Genomic DNA, 18,656 nt, shown 5'->3' on the forward strand with positions numbered 1-18,656 from the left:
CTCAGCGAACTCGGGTATTTATGTGGAAGCTTTGTAATAATGGCGTTCTTACCAATGCTATGCGTGTCAGGAGGCATATGTGTTCCAATGATTTATGCTCTCTATCTGCTTCGTCGACAGAGGAGCCTCTACACCTCTTCAGGGACTGCAACACTATCAGGGATTTTTGGTATGCAGCAACGTCTAGTGGGGTGGCCAATACCTTATTCTCTGTTGACTGGGATGATTGGCTGGGTGGTAATTTAACTGGGAGATTCAATTGCAACATCGGTTTAGACTGGCCTCGATTCTTTGCTTCTGCACTTTCAGCAATTTGGCGAATGAGGAATGAGTGGGTCTTCGAGCGGATTTCCCCTACTCCTACGCGAGTTTGGAGTCTCATCAAAGCCCTAGGAATGGAGCAAATTGCAGCTCTGCTACTTCAAATCCCTCGCTGGGTACTATGCAAGGTCAGTAGCGTGGAGTCTTTGATTGTACTCCGGTTAGAGCTTTGAATTCTGGGTGGATTAGACCTGACGCTGGGTGGGTGAATGCTAACGTGGATGGGGCAGTCACCTATGGCCGCTATGCTAGTTGTGGTGGTGTTATCAGAGATGCCAATGGCATGTGGTTGTCGGGTTTCAGTCGCAACCTTGGTGAGCTAGCCTCGGCTAATGTGTTTTTGGCAAAACTGTTAGCCGTTAAGTCTGTTGTGGACTTGATTATGGACATGGACATTCCATATGCAATTATGGAAAGCGACTCTTTGGAGGTGGTGCAATTACTGAATGAGTAGGTTGGTAGTGAGCATCAGTACGCACAGCTTGCTATGGACCTTGCTCACCTGCAGGAAGCTCATGGAGCCCTTGTGTTTCAACATTCACCGTGACAGACCAATTCCCTGGCGGACTATCTAGCGAAGGTTGGCCTGGAGTTACCATATGGGATGCATCGCTTTGATTCACCATTTGGTGAATGTCATTCTCTCCTGGAAAATGATTGCTGTCTTTTGACCCTCCCTGGTCTTGCTGTTGAGCCTTAGTGCTCGTGGGTCTTTCCCACTCTTTGTAACAAAAAAAAATAACCGACAAACAAATTAAACGTATTAATGTATTACAACTCGTGACTCATGAGTGGAGACTGGAGATAACTATATCTAAAGATATTTAAAAAAAAAACTCTATCCAAAGATGAAATGGCAAACCATATTCCGTTCATTTCATCCGGTTTTCAAAGTATTTTTACAATCGAATGTAATGAGACTAATCACTTTGAGGGTTGAAGATCATATTATGTGAATAGACCTCTCCCAACAAATCTTTCTCCATACATACCGCCTAATGATCGAACTATATATAAATTCTTAAAGAACCCAACTATTTATCAGCTAAACTCTATTCATTCATGTTACATTATTATACACACATGTGAAAAGAATACAATATTAATTGGTAGTGATGAGATTAGTCATAGGAAAACCTATCACATAACTCACATGCCAACCAACAACACAATTATGAGACCATGTTAAATCCACCCAAAAGAGGAGTGGATCTACATTAATTTGATAATATCTCAAAATGAACTGGTCACCATATTTTCTATGGATTTGTTATTTTATATAATAATTATTTAATCTATCCTTAATCAGTTTAGCACTCAAGTCACGTTTGAATTTGCAACATTTCCCATCTCACATGTGAGTTACCACACTAATATACTTCACTGGTAATTAGATTTTGGGTTTTGTTAGAAACATTAGCTCTACCAATTTTCTGATGGTAGAACTTTATGGTATCTTGACAATCTTAAATGACCTTCTTGGGTGCACGGCTTACTCCCCCAACTTGTTTTCTTTTGACTAGTAGTTTTTTTATGGGTGATCCCTGAATATCTTTCACATAAAGTTTTATCACCAAATAAGATTAGAGAGGGTGTACGCTCAATCTCATTTCTGTTGGAGATGGAGCTGTTCTTGAACTTTTTAGCAATGGGTTGAGAGATATCTCTATTTTTTTTTAACATCCTTAAGACAAAAACACACAAATACAAACACATTCAGTCACATATACATGTATGTATATATGTGGTGTGCTAGTGTACTGTATTTTAGATATTGCTGTTGCATATGCAATTGTATCTGTGTTCGTGTTCACTGTCCATATTTCTCTCCATAACAAAACTGAAACTAATTTCCATTGAATCAAGAAATGAAGAAGAAGATTACAGAAGGATAATGCTTCAGTAGTTTTCAGAATAAAAGATACTAGGTTATATAACAAGATAACCTTCTAACAGAAAACACAACTGACTAACTTCTAATTAAAGACAAGGACTCTAACTAATACTAATTACAAACTAGTCCTTGATCTATTACATATCTATTAGCCCCCCTCAAACTGGGAGGTGAATGTCTTTCATGCCCAGTTTGGAAATACAAGTCTTGAAAGGTGCAGGAGTCAAAGGTTTTGTGAATACATCAGCAGTTTGTAGAGTAGTAGAAATAGGCAAGAGATGAACTAATCCTTGTTGAAGCTTTTCTCTGACTATATGACAGTCAAGTTCAATATGTTTGGTCCTCTCATGATAGCTGGGATTGTGTGCAATGTGCATAGCACTTTGATTATCACAGAACATGGAAGTAGGAGCTAGCTGTGGCTGATTCAGATCTTGAAGAAGGTAGTGTAGCCATTGAATTTCACACACTGTTGTTGCCATGGCCCTGTACTCAGATTCACAAGAAGATCTGGATGCAGTGCTTTGTTTCTTAGACCTCCAAGAAATCAGAGAATCACCTAAGAATAAGCAATAGCCAGTAATAGATTTCCTAGTATCAATACAACCTGCCCAATCAGAATCACTGAAGGCAGTTAGAGTTGTAGAAGATGAAGCAGGATAGAACAAGCCTGATCCAGGAGATCCTTTGAGATACTTGAGAACCCTGTGAGCTGCTTGTTCATGAATGTCAGTAGGAGCAGAAAGAAACTGACTGAGCTGATTCACTGCAAACGTGATGTCAGGTCTTGTAGTATTAAGATATAAGAGTCTGCCCACTAGTCTTCTATAAGACCCTATATCAGTAAGAGGAGTGCCAATGTTTGTTCCTAGTTTCTGTGAGTTGTCCATGGGAGTAGAAACAGGTTTGGAAGCCAAATGTCCTGAATCTGAAATCAGTTGAAGAGCATACTTTCTCTGATTGAGAACAATGCCTGATGTGGACCGTGCAATTTCAAGGCCTAAAAAATACTTGGCCTCACCCAAGTCTTTGATCCTGAACTGATCATGAAGTGAAGATTTGACAAGTTGAATCTCATGCATATTATTTCCAGCCAGAAGAACATCATCAACATATAGAAGCAAAGCAGTAAAAGAACCTGAGGATGCTTTAATATAGAGGGTGTGATCAGCATTACTTTGCTTGTACCCTAGTTTCTTGAGAGAAGCACTAAGTGTGTTGAACCATTGTCTGCTGGCCTGCTTTAAGCCATACAAGGATTTCTGAAGAAGACAGACTTGGTTAGCTTTGTTACAAACTAGTCCTTGAGGAATTGTCATATAGATCTGCTCATCAAGGGATGCATGTAGGAATGCATTGTCTACATCTAATTGGTGAAGATGCCATTGCTGAGAAGCACACAAAGCTAAAATCACCCTTAAAGTTGTCATTTTTGCAACAGGGGAAAATGTGTCTTGGAAGTCCACTCCTTCAACTTGAGTGTAACCCTTTACCACCAAACGAGCCTTATACCTCTCAATGGACCCATCTTGCTTGTATTTGACCTTATACACCCATTTGCAGCCAATAGGTTTAGAGTCAGGAGGTTTATCCACCAAAATCCAAGTTTGATTTCTCTCCAAGGCTTCAATCTCTTGATCCATAGCCTTTCTCCAGCACTCATGTTTCACTGCCTCCGAAAATCTTGTTGGTTCCAAGCTTGAGCTAATGTTCATTACAAAAGATTGATACTTGGGATTAAGATGATCATAAGACAATACTTTGGATAAAGGATAAGTGATACCTGTGCTTGAAGAAGTAATTGGCACACTATCAGAAGACAAGAGAGTACAATGGTAATCTTGAAGGTAAGATGGTGGTTTCCTTATTCTTTGTGATGTTCGTGGAGCAATAACCTGATTTTGGTTATTAACTGGTGGTTCCTGAGCTTGTACAGTAGCTGGAACAGGTATGTCATCATCAAAGATAGGAGGAAGGATAGTAGGTAAAGCTTGTGTTGGAGTTAAGTCACTATCAAGAGGTTTGAAGGGGTAAATGTGTTCATGGAAAGTCACATTTCTAGAAATGGAAATGACTCTACTTTTGAGGTCATAGGTAACAAAACCTTTAGTGCCAGGTTTAAAACCAAGGAAAATACACTTAGTAGCCCGAGGATCAAATTTCTTCCTGTGACTGGTAAGTGTTGAGACAAAACACAAAGTGCCAAAAATTTTGAGATTAGTGAGGTCAGGGACTGTATTGTAAAGGATTTGAAATGGACATTTATTGTCTAGCACTGGTGTAGGTAGGCGATTTATGAGATAGACAGCATGTGCTACAGCATAGGACCAAAAAGTAACTGGTAAATAAGCTTGGAAAAGCAAAGCTCTAGCTACACTAATGACATGTTGATGTTTCCTTTCAACTATGGCATTTTGCTGGGGGGTTTCAACACAAGTGGTGTGATGAATGATACCCTCAGAAGAATAGAAGAGAGGCATGAGAAATTCCTGGCCATTATCACTCCTTAAGGTTTTTACTGAAGTGCCAAACTGATTTCTAACAAAAGCACAAAAAGTCTTAATGAGAGGTCTCACTTCAGCTTTGGATTTCATGAAATAAATCCATGTGTGTCTTGAAAAATCATCAACCACAGTAAGAAAATAAGAAAAGCCAGACAAAGACACAGTTGCAACAGGGCCCCAAATATCAAAATGCACAAGCTGAAACAGAAAACTTGACTTGCTAGTGCTTAAAGGAAATTGAAGCTTCTTTTGCTTAGCAATTGGACAAATGTCACAAGAATGTGTTTTATTACAATGAACATATGGAAAAAGGTCCTTAATGGACTGATCCTTTACACAAGAAGGATGTCCTAGTCTATAGTGCCATAGGTTTGAATTATTAGACACTGAACTATTTACAAGGCTATTCACAAAGCTATTTACATGAGATTTATGGATAGAGTTGGAAGACTTGACCGAAGCAAGGTGGGCATCAATGATGGGAGCACTGGCTTGATTTCTGAAGATGTACAACCCTCTAATTGCCTTAGCTGTGCCAATCATCTTCCAAGCATTGGAATCCTGTATCAAACAATCATCATTTTCCAAAGTCAGCTTAAACTTCATGCATTTAACCAATGTGTAAACTGATATCAAATTATAGGTAAAATCTGGCAAATACAACACATTAGTGAGCACTAAAGTATCTGAGACTCTAATTGTGCCCTTGATTGTTGCAATGCATATAGTGCCATTGGGAAGAGACACCCTGACAGGAGAAATCTTCTTGTAAGTGATGAAACAAGCAAGATTAGTGCAAATATGATCTGTGGCTCCAGTGTCCACAACCCAAATTAAAAATTTACCATTCTTGGTGGTGATGGCAATCTTGGAACAAGCATTCACACTGGCTGTTTGGGAATCCTGAGAAGGCAAGAGAGCTAGCAAAGTGTTGTACTGATCTTGTGTGAACCCAAATTTGCAAGGTTGATCTTGAGGATCTGCAGCTGGATCGTTCTCATTGACATGGACACAATTAGCAGATTTAGGAGGATACTTCCTGGACTTGTACCCTGGAGGAAACCCATGCTTTCTGTAGCATTCCTCAATGGTATGACCCATCTTCCCACAATGTGTACACTTCTTAGAGTTGTACCTTCCAGAATTGCCAGCAGATCCAGAATTACTAGAAGAATTAGGCTTGCTCATGGTAGTTTCCTTAGAAGCCATCATGGCATTAGCACCTGCAACATTCTCTGTAACAAATTGCCTTTCCTGCTGAGCTATCATGGCAAAAACGCGATTGACATTCGGAAGGGAATCAAGAAGCATCAACTGAGAACGAACACCAGAATATTGATCATTTAGACCACGCAAGAATCGAACAACCTGATTTTTATTGCGCTCTTCACCAATCTTCCTAAGAGCTCCACAAGAACATGATGGATTGCAAGTACATACCGGAAGAGGATTGAGGATGTCCAATTCATCCCAGAGTGTCTTCATCGAGGTGTAGAATTTCGAAATTGAGCTATCCCCTTGACGTAATCCAAATATTTCTTCTTGGATCTCAGAAATTCGAAACAAATCTGCTTGAGAAAACCTCTCGCGCAATTCATTCCATACATCGGTAGCTTTGTCACGCCAGAGAACAGATTGTGCAATTTCAGGGGAAATGGATTTGATGATCCAAGATAAGACCATCATGTTACCTCGTTGCCAGAATGGATAAATTGGGTGATTCAGAGGAGGCTCCACGATCGAACCATCAATGAACCCTAGCTTGTTCTTCGTCATGAGGCTCATCCTCATAGCGCGCGCCCAGTTGTGGTAATTTCCTTCCGATAGCGGTGGCGATACAAGAACCGTCGACGGGCTCTCATTCGGATGAATGTAGAACGCATGTGACACGGTTTGAGCATCCTGCACGGTGAAAGGATATGGAGAAACTACATCGGCGGCCATGGCTATGAAACAGAGCAAATCGCGAAGACAAGAAGCTCGATCTGGAAAGCCAGAGAGAAGATGAAAAGAATCGATGCACAGAGAAGAATCGATTCACAGAGAAGAATCAAGAATCACGTGTGTGCGGAAAAACGTGAAATCATCTGATACCATAACAAAACTGAAACTAATTTCCATTGAATCAAGAAATGAAGAAGAAGATTACAGAAGGATAATGCTTCAGTAGTTTTCAGAATAAAAGATACTAGGTTATATAACAAGATAACCTTCTAACAGAAAACACAACTGACTAACTTCTAATTAAAGACAAGGACTCTAACTAATACTAATTACAAACTAGTCCTTGATCTATTACATATCTATTACTCCATGCTTCATTACAAAATCATGATTTCCTAGGGTTGGAATTCAAGACTTCTCAAGTTCTTAAGGCAAAGACATATATTGCAATTGGCCCAAGAAGATTGCATGCAGGTAAACGCAAAAGGTATTTCAACAAAAAAGAAGAAGATAGAGATACAAAAGCAAAAGGTGTAGCTAGCCTACAGAGACTAAAAGCTCAAAGGACTTTTATATATAATTCCATGATACGATCTCCTAACAGATGTGAATCATTGTCGCCCACTTAAGGTAAATATAATCGTCCACAAGAAACACGCTACGTATATTAAAATATCAGGTCATTACCATGCATATGCTGGCATTGTTCATCTCTCTGTTGAGTTGCCACCAGATCTAGATTCCTTTCATAATTGAATTGTGAACGTTTAAAGCATGAGGAAATAAGTGGATGTTTAAAAACCATTCTACAATTGTTTCCAAAGGTAAAATCAATTATGGAGAAAAGATAAATTGATCCCAGCAAGCAATAAATAGCCTTCTCTGTCTTCCATTCTTGCATCAAGCAGAGAGTGTTGAACATGGATTATTTCCTTTTCATTACTCTGACTTTCTTTTTGAGCTTCCATGTTCATATTGCTCAAGGAAGTGAGCTTCCCACCACTACCATTGAGAGCACCGAGACAAGCAGTTCAAAAATATATATTATCCATGTGACAGAGCCAGAGGGTAGGATCAAGATGTTCACTGAAGCAGAAGATTTAGAGAGCTGGTACCATTCATTCTTGCCCCTAACTGTTAAGAGCTCAGAGGAACAGCCAAGAGTAATTTATTCATACAAGAACGTGCTGCGTGGTTTCGCTGCAAGACTCACTCAAGAGGAGCTGAAGGATGTGGAAAAGAAAAGTGGCTTTATTTCAGCTCATCCTGAGAGGGTGCTACGTCGTCAAACCACTCACACTTCAAAGTTCTTGGGGTTGCAGCAAGAAAATGGATTGTGGAAGGAATCAAACTTTGGAAAGGGAGTGATCATTGGGGTGCTGGACTCTGGAATAACACCTGGTCATCCTTCATTTAGTGATGCAGGAATGCCTCCACCACCACCAAAATGGAAAGGGAGATGTGAACTTAATGTGACAGCTTGTAACAACAAACTAATTGGAGCAAGGTCTTTCAACCTTGCAGCTAAGGCAACGAAAGGAGAGAAAGCAGAGGCACCGATTGATGAGGATGGACATGGGACTCACACAGCAAGCACAGCAGCTGGCGCTTTCGTGGACTATGCAGAAGTACTAGGAAATGCCAAAGGCACAGCAGCAGGGGTGGCCCCTCTTGCTCACCTGGCAATTTACAAAGTTTGCTTTGGAGAAGATTGCCCTGAAAGTGATGTGCTAGCTGGATTAGATGCAGCAGTGGAAGATGGCGTGGATGTAATATCAATATCCCTCGGTCGAAGCAAGGCACATCCATTTTTCGACGAAAGCACTGCTATAGGAGCATTTGCTGCAATTCAGAAGGGAATCTTTGTAAGTTGTGCAGCAGGAAACTTTGGCCCTTTCAGTAGCTCCTTAGTTAACGGAGCCCCATGGGTCCTCACAGTCGGAGCAAGCACTATTGACAGAAGAATTGTAGCGACAGTAAAGCTTGGCAACGGGCGAGAATTTGGTGGTGAATCTGTTTTCCAGCCTACCAGTTTTCCTCCAAAGTTGCTTCCCTTAGCATATGCTGGAAACAATGGCAAACGAAAATCTGCACTCTGTGTTAATGGATCCTTAGATGGCATTGCTTTCAGAGGCAAGGTTGTTTTGTGTGAGAGAGGAAAGGGTATAGGAAGAATAGCCAAAGGAGAGGAAGTGAAAAGAGTAGGTGGAGCCGCCATGATTCTGATGAATGATGAAGCCAATGGCTTTACTCTGTCAGCTGATGTACATGTTCTACCTGCAACGCATGTAAGCTATGCAACTGGAGTGAAAATCAAGGCCTATATAAATTCCACTGCAAAACCTACAGCAACCATTTTGTTTAAGGGAACTATTATCGGAAATTCCAAATCCCCTGAAGTTGCATCTTTCTCTTCAAGAGGTCCCAACTTGCCAAGTCCTGGTATTTTGAAACCAGATATCATTGGACCAGGCGTGAACATCCTAGCTGCAAGGCCATCCCCCTGAATAACAGCACCAATTCAAAACTCACTTTCAACTTTGAGTCTGGCACATCAATGTCATGCCCACACCTTAGTGGCATTGCTGCATTGCTCAAAAGCTCTCATCCTCGTTGGTCACCAGCAGCAATAAAATCAGCCATAATGACTTCTGCAGACACACTAAATTTACAAAACAAACCCATTGTTGATGAAACACTTCAGCCTGCAGATCTCTTTGCAAAAGGTTCTGGCCACATGAATCCTTCAAGGGCTAATGATCCTGGATTAGTTTATGATATCCAACCTGATGATTATATACCTTATCTGTGTGGCTTAGGCTACAGCGATACGGAAGTTGGGATCCTTGCACATAGAAAAATTAAGTGCTCTGAGACTTCAAGCATTCCCGAAGGAAACCTCAACTACCCTTCGTTTTCTGTTGCGCTTGGTTCCTCACAGACATTCACAAGGACTGTGACAAATGTCGGTGAGGCCTATTCATCTTATGTTCTCATAGTTGCGGCACCAGAAGGGGTTGATGTGAAGGTCCAGCCAGATAAGCTTTATTTTTCTGAAGTGAACCAGAAAGAGACATATTCAGTGACATTCAGCCATACAGGGTTGGGTAATAAGACAGGGGAATATGCTCAAGGGTTTCTCAAATGGGTCTCTGCCAAACACACTGTAAGGAGCCCAATCTCGGTCAAATTCGTTTAGGACAGTATGTAAACAAGCAGCAATTTGTACTCTCAGACAACAAGTGCAATGATCAGAAAATTGTCCTACTAGCTACAACATTAATAAAAGAAAAAAATTACATGGGTGATATAAAGATACGGTAGCTATACTTAACCTGGAATACAAATAGATACCATAATTCAACTTCTTTCAACTCAAAACTTTCGAAATACCAAATGAACAAGACTAATTGTAATTGATAAATTTGTGTAAACCATCAATTTTAAAGAAGTTTGAATTCTCAAATCAGGTACAACAACAAACACAATATTCATCTGAATAAAATGAAAGATTTAGCAACATGTACAAGATATAGATTAGAACACAACATCCGAAGAGCCTGGGAACGGTGGAAGACAAATAGAAACTTCTTACACAATCACATTATTCATGTCTTAATGGACTCCGACAAACACTCCAGTAACTTTACCGATTTCATTTCAACCTCTCCGTGCCAAAACAAAAAAATGACAATAAATATATAGAAAACCAGAAATTCTTGATTGAAGAGGGCATTGGTCAGTAGTTTAAAACATAATTCGTTATGACGATCCAGCATCCTTTTCAGAAATTTGGAACGAGCTCCTACAAAAATTACTGGTAAAGTGGTAATTGTTGACCTCATGGCAATCAGAAAAAATAATCCGAAGTTAGATTGGGATTTAAAGAGACCCCCAGAGCAGAAGCAAAATTGAAACAGTATCCAATTTATCAACCAAAACCAGGCGGTAGATCCGGATCTTCATCGCTACAATCAGATGGTTGATTGTGCTCCATATCTCTTGAAAATCCAGGAGGCGCATTACTATTATCATCCCCTCCATGTGTATCCTGTGATGGCTGGGAATCTTCCTTCTGCTCTGCAGGAGATCCTTGCCTCTGAACCTGCGCCTTCCCTTTATCCTGTTCCTCATGACCTTTATCCTGTTTCTCATGATTGTTATTATTCAGATGACTGTGTAAGAGAGTGAAACCAGGTGGCTCTTCAGGTTCATTTTCATGCAACGTATCATCAACCTCAGTAGCTGAAGCCGATTCGCCTTGTCTCTGAACTGGCACCCCATCAGATGTGGATAACAGGACCTCATCTTTCCCTTTGGGGTTAGCCAGTTTGTCATAGACCGATTGCACTGTTTCCGCGATTTCACCTTTCATACCATCATTCGATCTGATTATTTGCCATAAACTATCAGATATCTGGCTCATTACCTTCTCGCTGTTACCAAAAAAAATTAAACAATATAAAAACTTAGGTCACACATAAACTAACCCTAACTACTTCAAAAGAAGTATGAGCACTGATATATGGCTCGAACAATTTTTCATACGAATTAAACGAACAGTTCAATCAACCAATAAATAAAGGATACTGTATAGCTGTCATATATAAGAGCGGAATTTATTAAGCAATAGAAATGAGAGAAGGCACAGACGAATTTCGTCCTGTGCCATACATCATTAGTGAAGAATACACACACACAGACACAACATGGTTTGGAGAGAATTGAAAAAAAAAATAAAAATTGCAACTTGATTAGCAAAACCTTAAGAATCAAGAGTAAAATTGTGAAAAATGCAATTTTAGACGAGCTAAAGTTGGGTAAGTAGCTAAAGTTGGGTTAACTTACCCAACTTCTTCATATATGGAATCAGAAAGTTGCCTAGGTTTCATATTTTCTGCTCCATCGCGATTGAGTGCTACCGACTGCTTCACAATTGAGGTTATATGTTGTCGCAATTCTTCCTGTAAAAATTGTCGGATACAGTATTATCACTGTCATTCAAGTTCAATATTAGAATTAGGAAGGCCTAACTCAACCCAAAAGCTAGCTCAAGAGTCGAGGGTTGCTCTACCCTTTGTAAACACTTGATTGACCATATTTATAGCCTATGTGAGATTTCTAACATTCAACAACTTGTTAAATTAGAAAACATTAAGGTTCTTACAAAATATTATTTTTACATAATTAGCGGATATGTGAAGTGTAATTAGACACATTTTCATAGCTCTGTTGGAATATTGAATTCCAATTGAAGAGAAAAGCATAAATTGGAAATATGATATAAACCCTAAAAAGTGAAGAAATTGAAATAGGGATGAATTGAATTGAGAGTAATAGGGGATTTTGGAGGGAAGTTTACGTTGTCCTTGAGCTTGCGGATGATCTTCAATCGAAGTTTGTCGAAATCGCCGTCGTCTTTGAGTTTTGCGATAACCTCTTCTTTGCCAATCACTTCGCCGTTGCTTGCCATTACTTACATGCATCCGTCGCTGACTGGGGCGTTTAAATATGTGTTTTGATTTGAATTTTATAAGTGCGCACTAGATCTTATTCAGAAAAGCTTAACAGATCTTATTAGTTTTGGGTTGATTGTACTTTTGTAATAATTAATATAGATTTAATTTATATTATAAATTTAAATGGAATAGATAAGTTTAATATTTATACATTGACATATAATTTCTATATATATATAGTTTTAGAAATATATTGATATATAATTTCTAAATGAATAATTTTTAAGAATTTATCTATAAAAGTTTTAATTTAATATCAAGTGATAATCGTTAGGAATTCAATTTGTAGTCTCACTATCTAACAAGATTATTCTAATTGATTGTTGATTATCAAAGTTTAATAACTATGCATTTATTGTGTAAAATTCAAAGTAAGGTTATTCTCTAGTCTCTTGATTATCAAAGTTTAATAACTATGCATTTATTGTGTAAAATTCAAAGTAAGGTTATTCTCTAGTCTCGGGTATTTTTCTTAGTGTGTGATGGCAAATCGGCCCTTTCCCTTCCATCTTTGATTACATTGAAGTTATGTTAGGGTTAGAGAAGCATTACATGTTTGTCAAAAAGTTTCTTAAGAAAAGCCTAGAAATTTGAATGTGTAACACCCCGATTCCGGTGACGTCACTTTAGTAACCAACAATAAACTTAATGCGGAAAAACGTGAATATTTTTTTTTCGATAATAACTAAGACAAGAAGGAATTAAATAAAACCCAAATGCGAAAAGTAATAAAACTAATATACAATATATAAACAGCCCCCGCTGTAAGTAGCAACCTCGTCACGAGTAAACCTCCAGTGACGGGTAATAGAAGAGTAGCGCCCGTAGGCAATATGTACAAACCGAATGAAAGGGTGAAGTGTCCGCAACACCATCCCTCAAAACTGAGAATAAGCTGACCCAATGGTCTGAAAATAAGACCTCCTAAGTCCAGCCAACTCTCTGTGATTCCCGTAAGGAAACCACACAAAAAGCTATAGGCGGAACTACCCTGTCCCCTAAGTAACAAATGACGCTCAGAGCTACGACTCTACTCCTACACTAATCCTAACTCGAGGAGCTCACACCAGCACTAAACCTACGTGCTAGCATGATCGTCGTCTGAATCAGAATCCAGAACAACTAAGTCTACCAACCCTATCCGTCCTCCCCTCGCAACCGCAGTACACTCCGATGCTGGACTCACGGGCTTAGGGCCCGAACCCTGATCATCAATGATCGCAACGGTGGGTGCACTAGACCCTGCCGAAGGCACTCCCACTGGAATCTCCTCTGAGGGATCCTCGTCCTCTGAAGATGACGGTGGCGGCGGTGCTCCTCCAAATCCGGGTCCACAGTGAACGCCCGGTGGCAAGTTGAAGCTGATAGAGCATCTCCTCAACACTCCTGACCTCAAGAGTCCTCCACTATCCACATGGTCCTCCAAGATACGCCCCGAATACGTCGCTCGATGGCTCGCGGGGTCAACCACCCACGACCCGGGGTCGTCCTGGTCGATCATCTCATATCTGATCCCCCCCGAAGGGTGGACCATTGTGAACCAATCCGCAATGGACATCTGACAAAAGGCGTTGTCCGCCAAAACACACACAGAAGACGCGAGGGTCAACTCCAAAGAACTAAGTAAATATTAAACCCAATAGGTACAGATAATAAATAGCCGCTTAGGCTTATAGCTAGGGATAACATCCTAGGGTTGCATATTCCACAAAACATAACAACAATAATAACACTTAACATGTTCCAAGTAAGATTATCAAATAGCAATCACACTCATCAACTAAGTCAGTATGCATGTTGCATGAAATGATATGCAGGTTAACCCAGTCAACCAACATGCAATCCGGAACGGATGGACATCAACGGATCAGCCCTAGCATCAGCCACGGTGGGACCATTTCGGCCCGTGTGCCTCTTACTCCAACAACAACGGTAGTCAGATCAGCCGTAACCCGTAGGTCTGCCATTTCGGTCTGCTACAAGAGACGTCTACAAACGCTCTTACACGGCATTCCGGGTCTTATGACCATTTTGGAAACCGACGACATTTGGAATTCTCCGAGGTCCGGTATCACGCCGTGTATAAACCTCCTATGTATGCATGAATGCAATGTGATTAACCAAACAACGTCTCCGACCTCACTCGACACGTCGCCACGTGTTCTAGGTAAATTAATGTCTCTAAAAGCTTACCCTAAGGTAAAAGTCGATTCTGCGACAAAAGACAACACTTCACAACAACACATAACTCATGATGATCTACAAATCATCCGACTCATCTCAACCGATGGTCATAACTGCTCAACAAGCACAGAGTATCACACTCTCGGAAACTAACGGTTTCCCGGACTTATCCCCAGGATAGCCCATCAACATAGCTGCTCCAACAGCACAACAACAAACGCTGCTCCAACCGCACAACAACAACAGCTGCTCCAACAGCACAAGAACATCAACATACACAACACTTGGATCCGACGACACTTCTCGTTTTTCCAAAACTAAGATTTGACTTCCAATGCCTTCCTTCGAGGTTGTTATCATTACTTAAAGATTTAGAGGTTATTTAAGGTCTTATGAGTTTTCTTTTCAAAATAATATCCTTTTTAGTCTTATCGCAAATTCCTATAAGTTCTCGGGATCTCCTAATCCCCAAATGACTCCAGAGAATGTCTCGATCCATACACATCATTACAAGGTCCGAATCTCATTCGTCCTATCAAACTTTCTCAAAACTCTCAAAATAAAATTGGCATGACCTGCCCGCTATCCTCACCATTCAGAATCTCAGATCTCATTGCATAAGTATAAATAACTCAGCACAACAAATCAACATGTCATATATCAACATATTAAGCAATAACCACATAGCACTTAGCATATAAGGCATGCACCACACATCCTAAATTACCCAATTAGCACTTAGCATGTAATTCACTCATCAAAAACATTCAGTAGATGCATCATCTACATTGTCAGCCGAAGCCTCAGAAAACATTTTCCAATCACACGCAATCCAGTGCATAAACAGTAAACAATGTCGAAAGCATCGACCCTAAGTATTAACTAGAGATTCAGTGAGATGCCCTCACCTGTAGGTTCTCCAGAATGATCGTCAAACGCTTCCTCACACTCAAAGTGTTGTTCCTCAGGGAAATCCTCAAAAGCACCTTTACAATAAAACCACAGAATACTATCGGAAACTAAGCTATCGATGTTCACTAAGGTTACCCGAAGTAGTACATACTCCGAGGTATGATAAACTAGCGAGAAAGGACAAGTTTTCGGAAAAGGAAATTTCCTCCTCCCCCCCTTAATAGGTTCGGCCACTTTAGGTAATTAGGGGACTCGATTTTTCTTCGATCAAACTTGGTTCCTATGCTTTCATTAGCCGTAACTAAGGGTATTCTGAACTCGGAAAAATTATCGGATCAAAAACTGTCGCAGGGGTATTTTGGTCATGATTTTTAACTTAGGATTTTCAAAACTGAAATCCCAAAAATCAAATTTGACAGGGACGTCACCAACGACGTTTATGACAACTAATCCTACTAGCACTAAGCTAAAGCGATAGTTTTCAGCCTAAAGGTTGAAGCTTTACTTCAAAAACTCCAAAAATGGGTATTTTAGGCTAAAATTGATTCCGGCGGAATTCCGGCGACATAACGGAAAATCTAACCCGGCAGAAGTGATCTTGGGCACATAAGGAAGAGGTTTGGAATCAGAAATGAAATATTCAGGATAGTTTTGCAAAAACCTCAAAACTATCAGCTCAGAAAAGTCTACAGAAAAGCTATGGAAAAAGCGATCGGAGGTAAGGATTAGCGACTATACCTCGAAGCCTTGAAGCAGCAACTGATTGATCGACGATCAAGCAAGCGATGAAGAAAATCTTCTCCTCCTTCTTCTTCTTTGTGGCCGCGGGTTTGGGTGGGGAAATGGGTAGTTTTTTTGATTTTTTCTTCCTTTCTTGGCTATATATAGAGGTTGGCAAAACGCGGGAAAATGAAAGTTTCGCGAATCTGATTTTTCCGGCGTCATTCTCCGTGAATTCTAAGATATGTTTTGGCAAAAGAATTCCAAAACTAAAAAGATGTCTCCTTGTATTTTTGGCAACTAATGCATAGTCGGTGTAAAACTATTTTACCCGATAAGTTGCTTTTTGCATCGAATGTCGGAATGGAAAACTTCCTTCTGAAGAAAGATGGAAATCATCAAGAGAAATGGGTGTACGCGTGTAGAATATTCATTTGAAGCTCTGAATAGATAAAGTCTTCATTGTCGAGAAATTCTAGGGTTTTGAAATACCAGGGTTTCGGTTTCGGCAAACTTCCGATGATTGGAATCGGACGTTCGTAGATCCTAGAGTTTCGCCTCGAAACGATTGTGATATATGGAAGAAGAGAAGTTCTAACATTTCTCTGAAGATTTTTGGAATTAACTTCCATCGTGCCTAAAAGTGAAAATTAGCTATATACTAGGGTTTCTGACCTAGGTTAAGCGTATAACGATCGTGCTATAACTTTTATCGATCATAATGCAATCCTTGAACTTTTCCTGAACTTTCTCCTTCATAAATATATTTCATTTAATGAACTTTTGTTCAGGTTTCCCTTCACATTACATCAACTCTAATCGTGAATAAGAAATTTATTCACTTAGCATAAGCTTAAAAACTTGGGCCTTACATTACTACCCTCCAAAAAGAAAGTTTCGACCTCGAAACTTAAGGGTTAGTAAATAGTTCTGGATACTGTTCTTGAATCTTCTCCTTCAGCTCCCAGGTCGCATCACCGGTGTCTTTATTCCAAATGACTTTCACTAACTCGATCTCTTTTCCTCTCAACTGTTTTATCCTGGTGTCACCAATGCTAATTGGCGGTGTCTCGAAAGACAGATCATCCTTCAACTCAATGTCATCCAGCTCGATAACATGTGTCGGATCCGCAATATATTTCCTCAGTTGTGACACGTGGAATACGTCATGAATGTTTGATAGAAATGAAGGTAGTGCAATCTGATATGCGACTGGTCCAATTCGACGAGTGATCTGATACGGTCCAATGAACTTGGGCGTAAGCTTCTTTGACTTGATTGCTCGACCAACTCCCGTCGTCTGAGTAACTCTCAGAAATACATGATCTCCTTCTTCGAATTCCAGAGTTCTGCACCTTTGATCGGCATAACTCTTCTGTCTACTCTGAGAAGTCTTCATCTTCTCTCTGATCTGCTTGATCTTCTCAGTGGTCTGTTGCAGAAGTTCCGGTCCTACCAACAGATTTTCTCCGTTTTGGTACCAACACAAAGGTGTTCTACACTTGCGGCCATACAAAGCCTCATACGGTGCCATACCTATGCTCGTATGAAAACTGTTGTTGTATGTGAACTCAATCAACGGTAACAGGGTATCCCAACTGCCCTTGTTGTCTAACACGCAAGCGCGTAGTAAATCCTCCAACGACTGGATTGTCCTCTCAGTCTGTCCATCGGTCTGCGGATGATAAGCAGAACTTAGTCTCAGCCTCGTTCCCAAAGCCTCTTGAAGAGCTCCCCAAAAATGTGATGTAAACTTCGGGTCTCGATCGGAAACAATACTTGTCGGTACTCCGTGAAGTCGTACAATCTCGGATATGTAAATCTCTGATAGTTTCTCCACGTTGTACGTAGTCCTCACCGGTACGAAATGAGCCAACTTTGTCAGTCGATCCACGATTACCCAAATGGAATCGTATCCCTTCTGAGTTCTTGGCAAAGCCACGACGAAATCCATCGATATGCTATCCCATTTCCATTCTAGCACATCCAAGCTTTGTAACATACCTGAAGACTTCTGATGCTCCACCTTTGCCTTCTGACATGTCAAACATGCAGCTACATACTCCGCCACTTGTCTTTTCATTCCTGGCCACCAAAAATTCATCTTCAAGTCTTGGTACATCTTTTTCATTCCCGGATGAATGCTTAACTTGCTCTTGTGACCCTCATCCATAATCAATCTTCTCAGTTCAGGGTTGTTAGGTACACAAACCCTATCCTTGCACCGTAGGATATTGTCACTTCCTACCTTGAATTCTGGGTCTTTACCTTGACTTACCAAATTCCTTTTCCCGAGCAGAAACTCATCTTGTAACTGTTGGTCTCGGATTTCTTCCATAAATCCATTGGTAATCCTGATCATCCCGAACTTCAGTTCCCCTTCGGACAATCTCACATCCAAGCTCAAATCTCTAAATTGTTCCAGTAGTTGCAGCTCTTTCACCATCATCGACGAGATATGCATCTTCCTGCTCAAGGCATCAGCAACAACGTTCGCCTTTCCAGGATGATATTGCAGAGTGAACTCGTAATCTTTGAGAAATTCCATCCACCGACGCTGTCTCATGTTCAACTCCTTCTGCTCAAACAAATACTTCAAGCTCTTATGATCACTAAATATGGTGAAATTGCATCCATATAAGTGATGTCTCCAAATCT

The 18,656-nt window shown here is 40.3% G+C and overlaps 1 protein-coding gene and 1 pseudogene across 1 annotated transcript; one reads left to right on the forward strand and one right to left on the reverse strand.

Annotated features, from left to right (window-relative positions):
* The first annotated feature begins 7,475 nt into the window (after window positions 1-7,475).
* LOC130713876 (subtilisin-like protease 4) lies at window positions 7,476-9,993 on the forward strand (annotated as a pseudogene).
* Window positions 9,994-10,228: 235 nt separating this feature from the next.
* On the reverse strand, window positions 10,229-12,195 carry LOC130713877 (uncharacterized). Its single transcript, XM_057563696.1, has 3 exons — window positions 12,026-12,195; window positions 11,512-11,627; window positions 10,229-11,099 (listed from the first exon to the last, which is right to left on the reverse strand). Exons 1-3 carry the CDS (start codon window positions 12,134-12,136, stop codon window positions 10,595-10,597), a joined length of 732 nt encoding a protein of 243 aa, XP_057419679.1. The 5' UTR covers window positions 12,137-12,195; the 3' UTR covers window positions 10,229-10,594.
* Window positions 12,196-18,656: the final 6,461 nt, after the last annotated feature.

Source organism: Lotus japonicus, chromosome 4 (assembly GCF_012489685.1).
Source record: "Lotus japonicus ecotype B-129 chromosome 4, LjGifu_v1.2".
Classification (NCBI taxonomy): Eukaryota; Viridiplantae; Streptophyta; class Magnoliopsida; order Fabales; family Fabaceae; genus Lotus; species Lotus japonicus.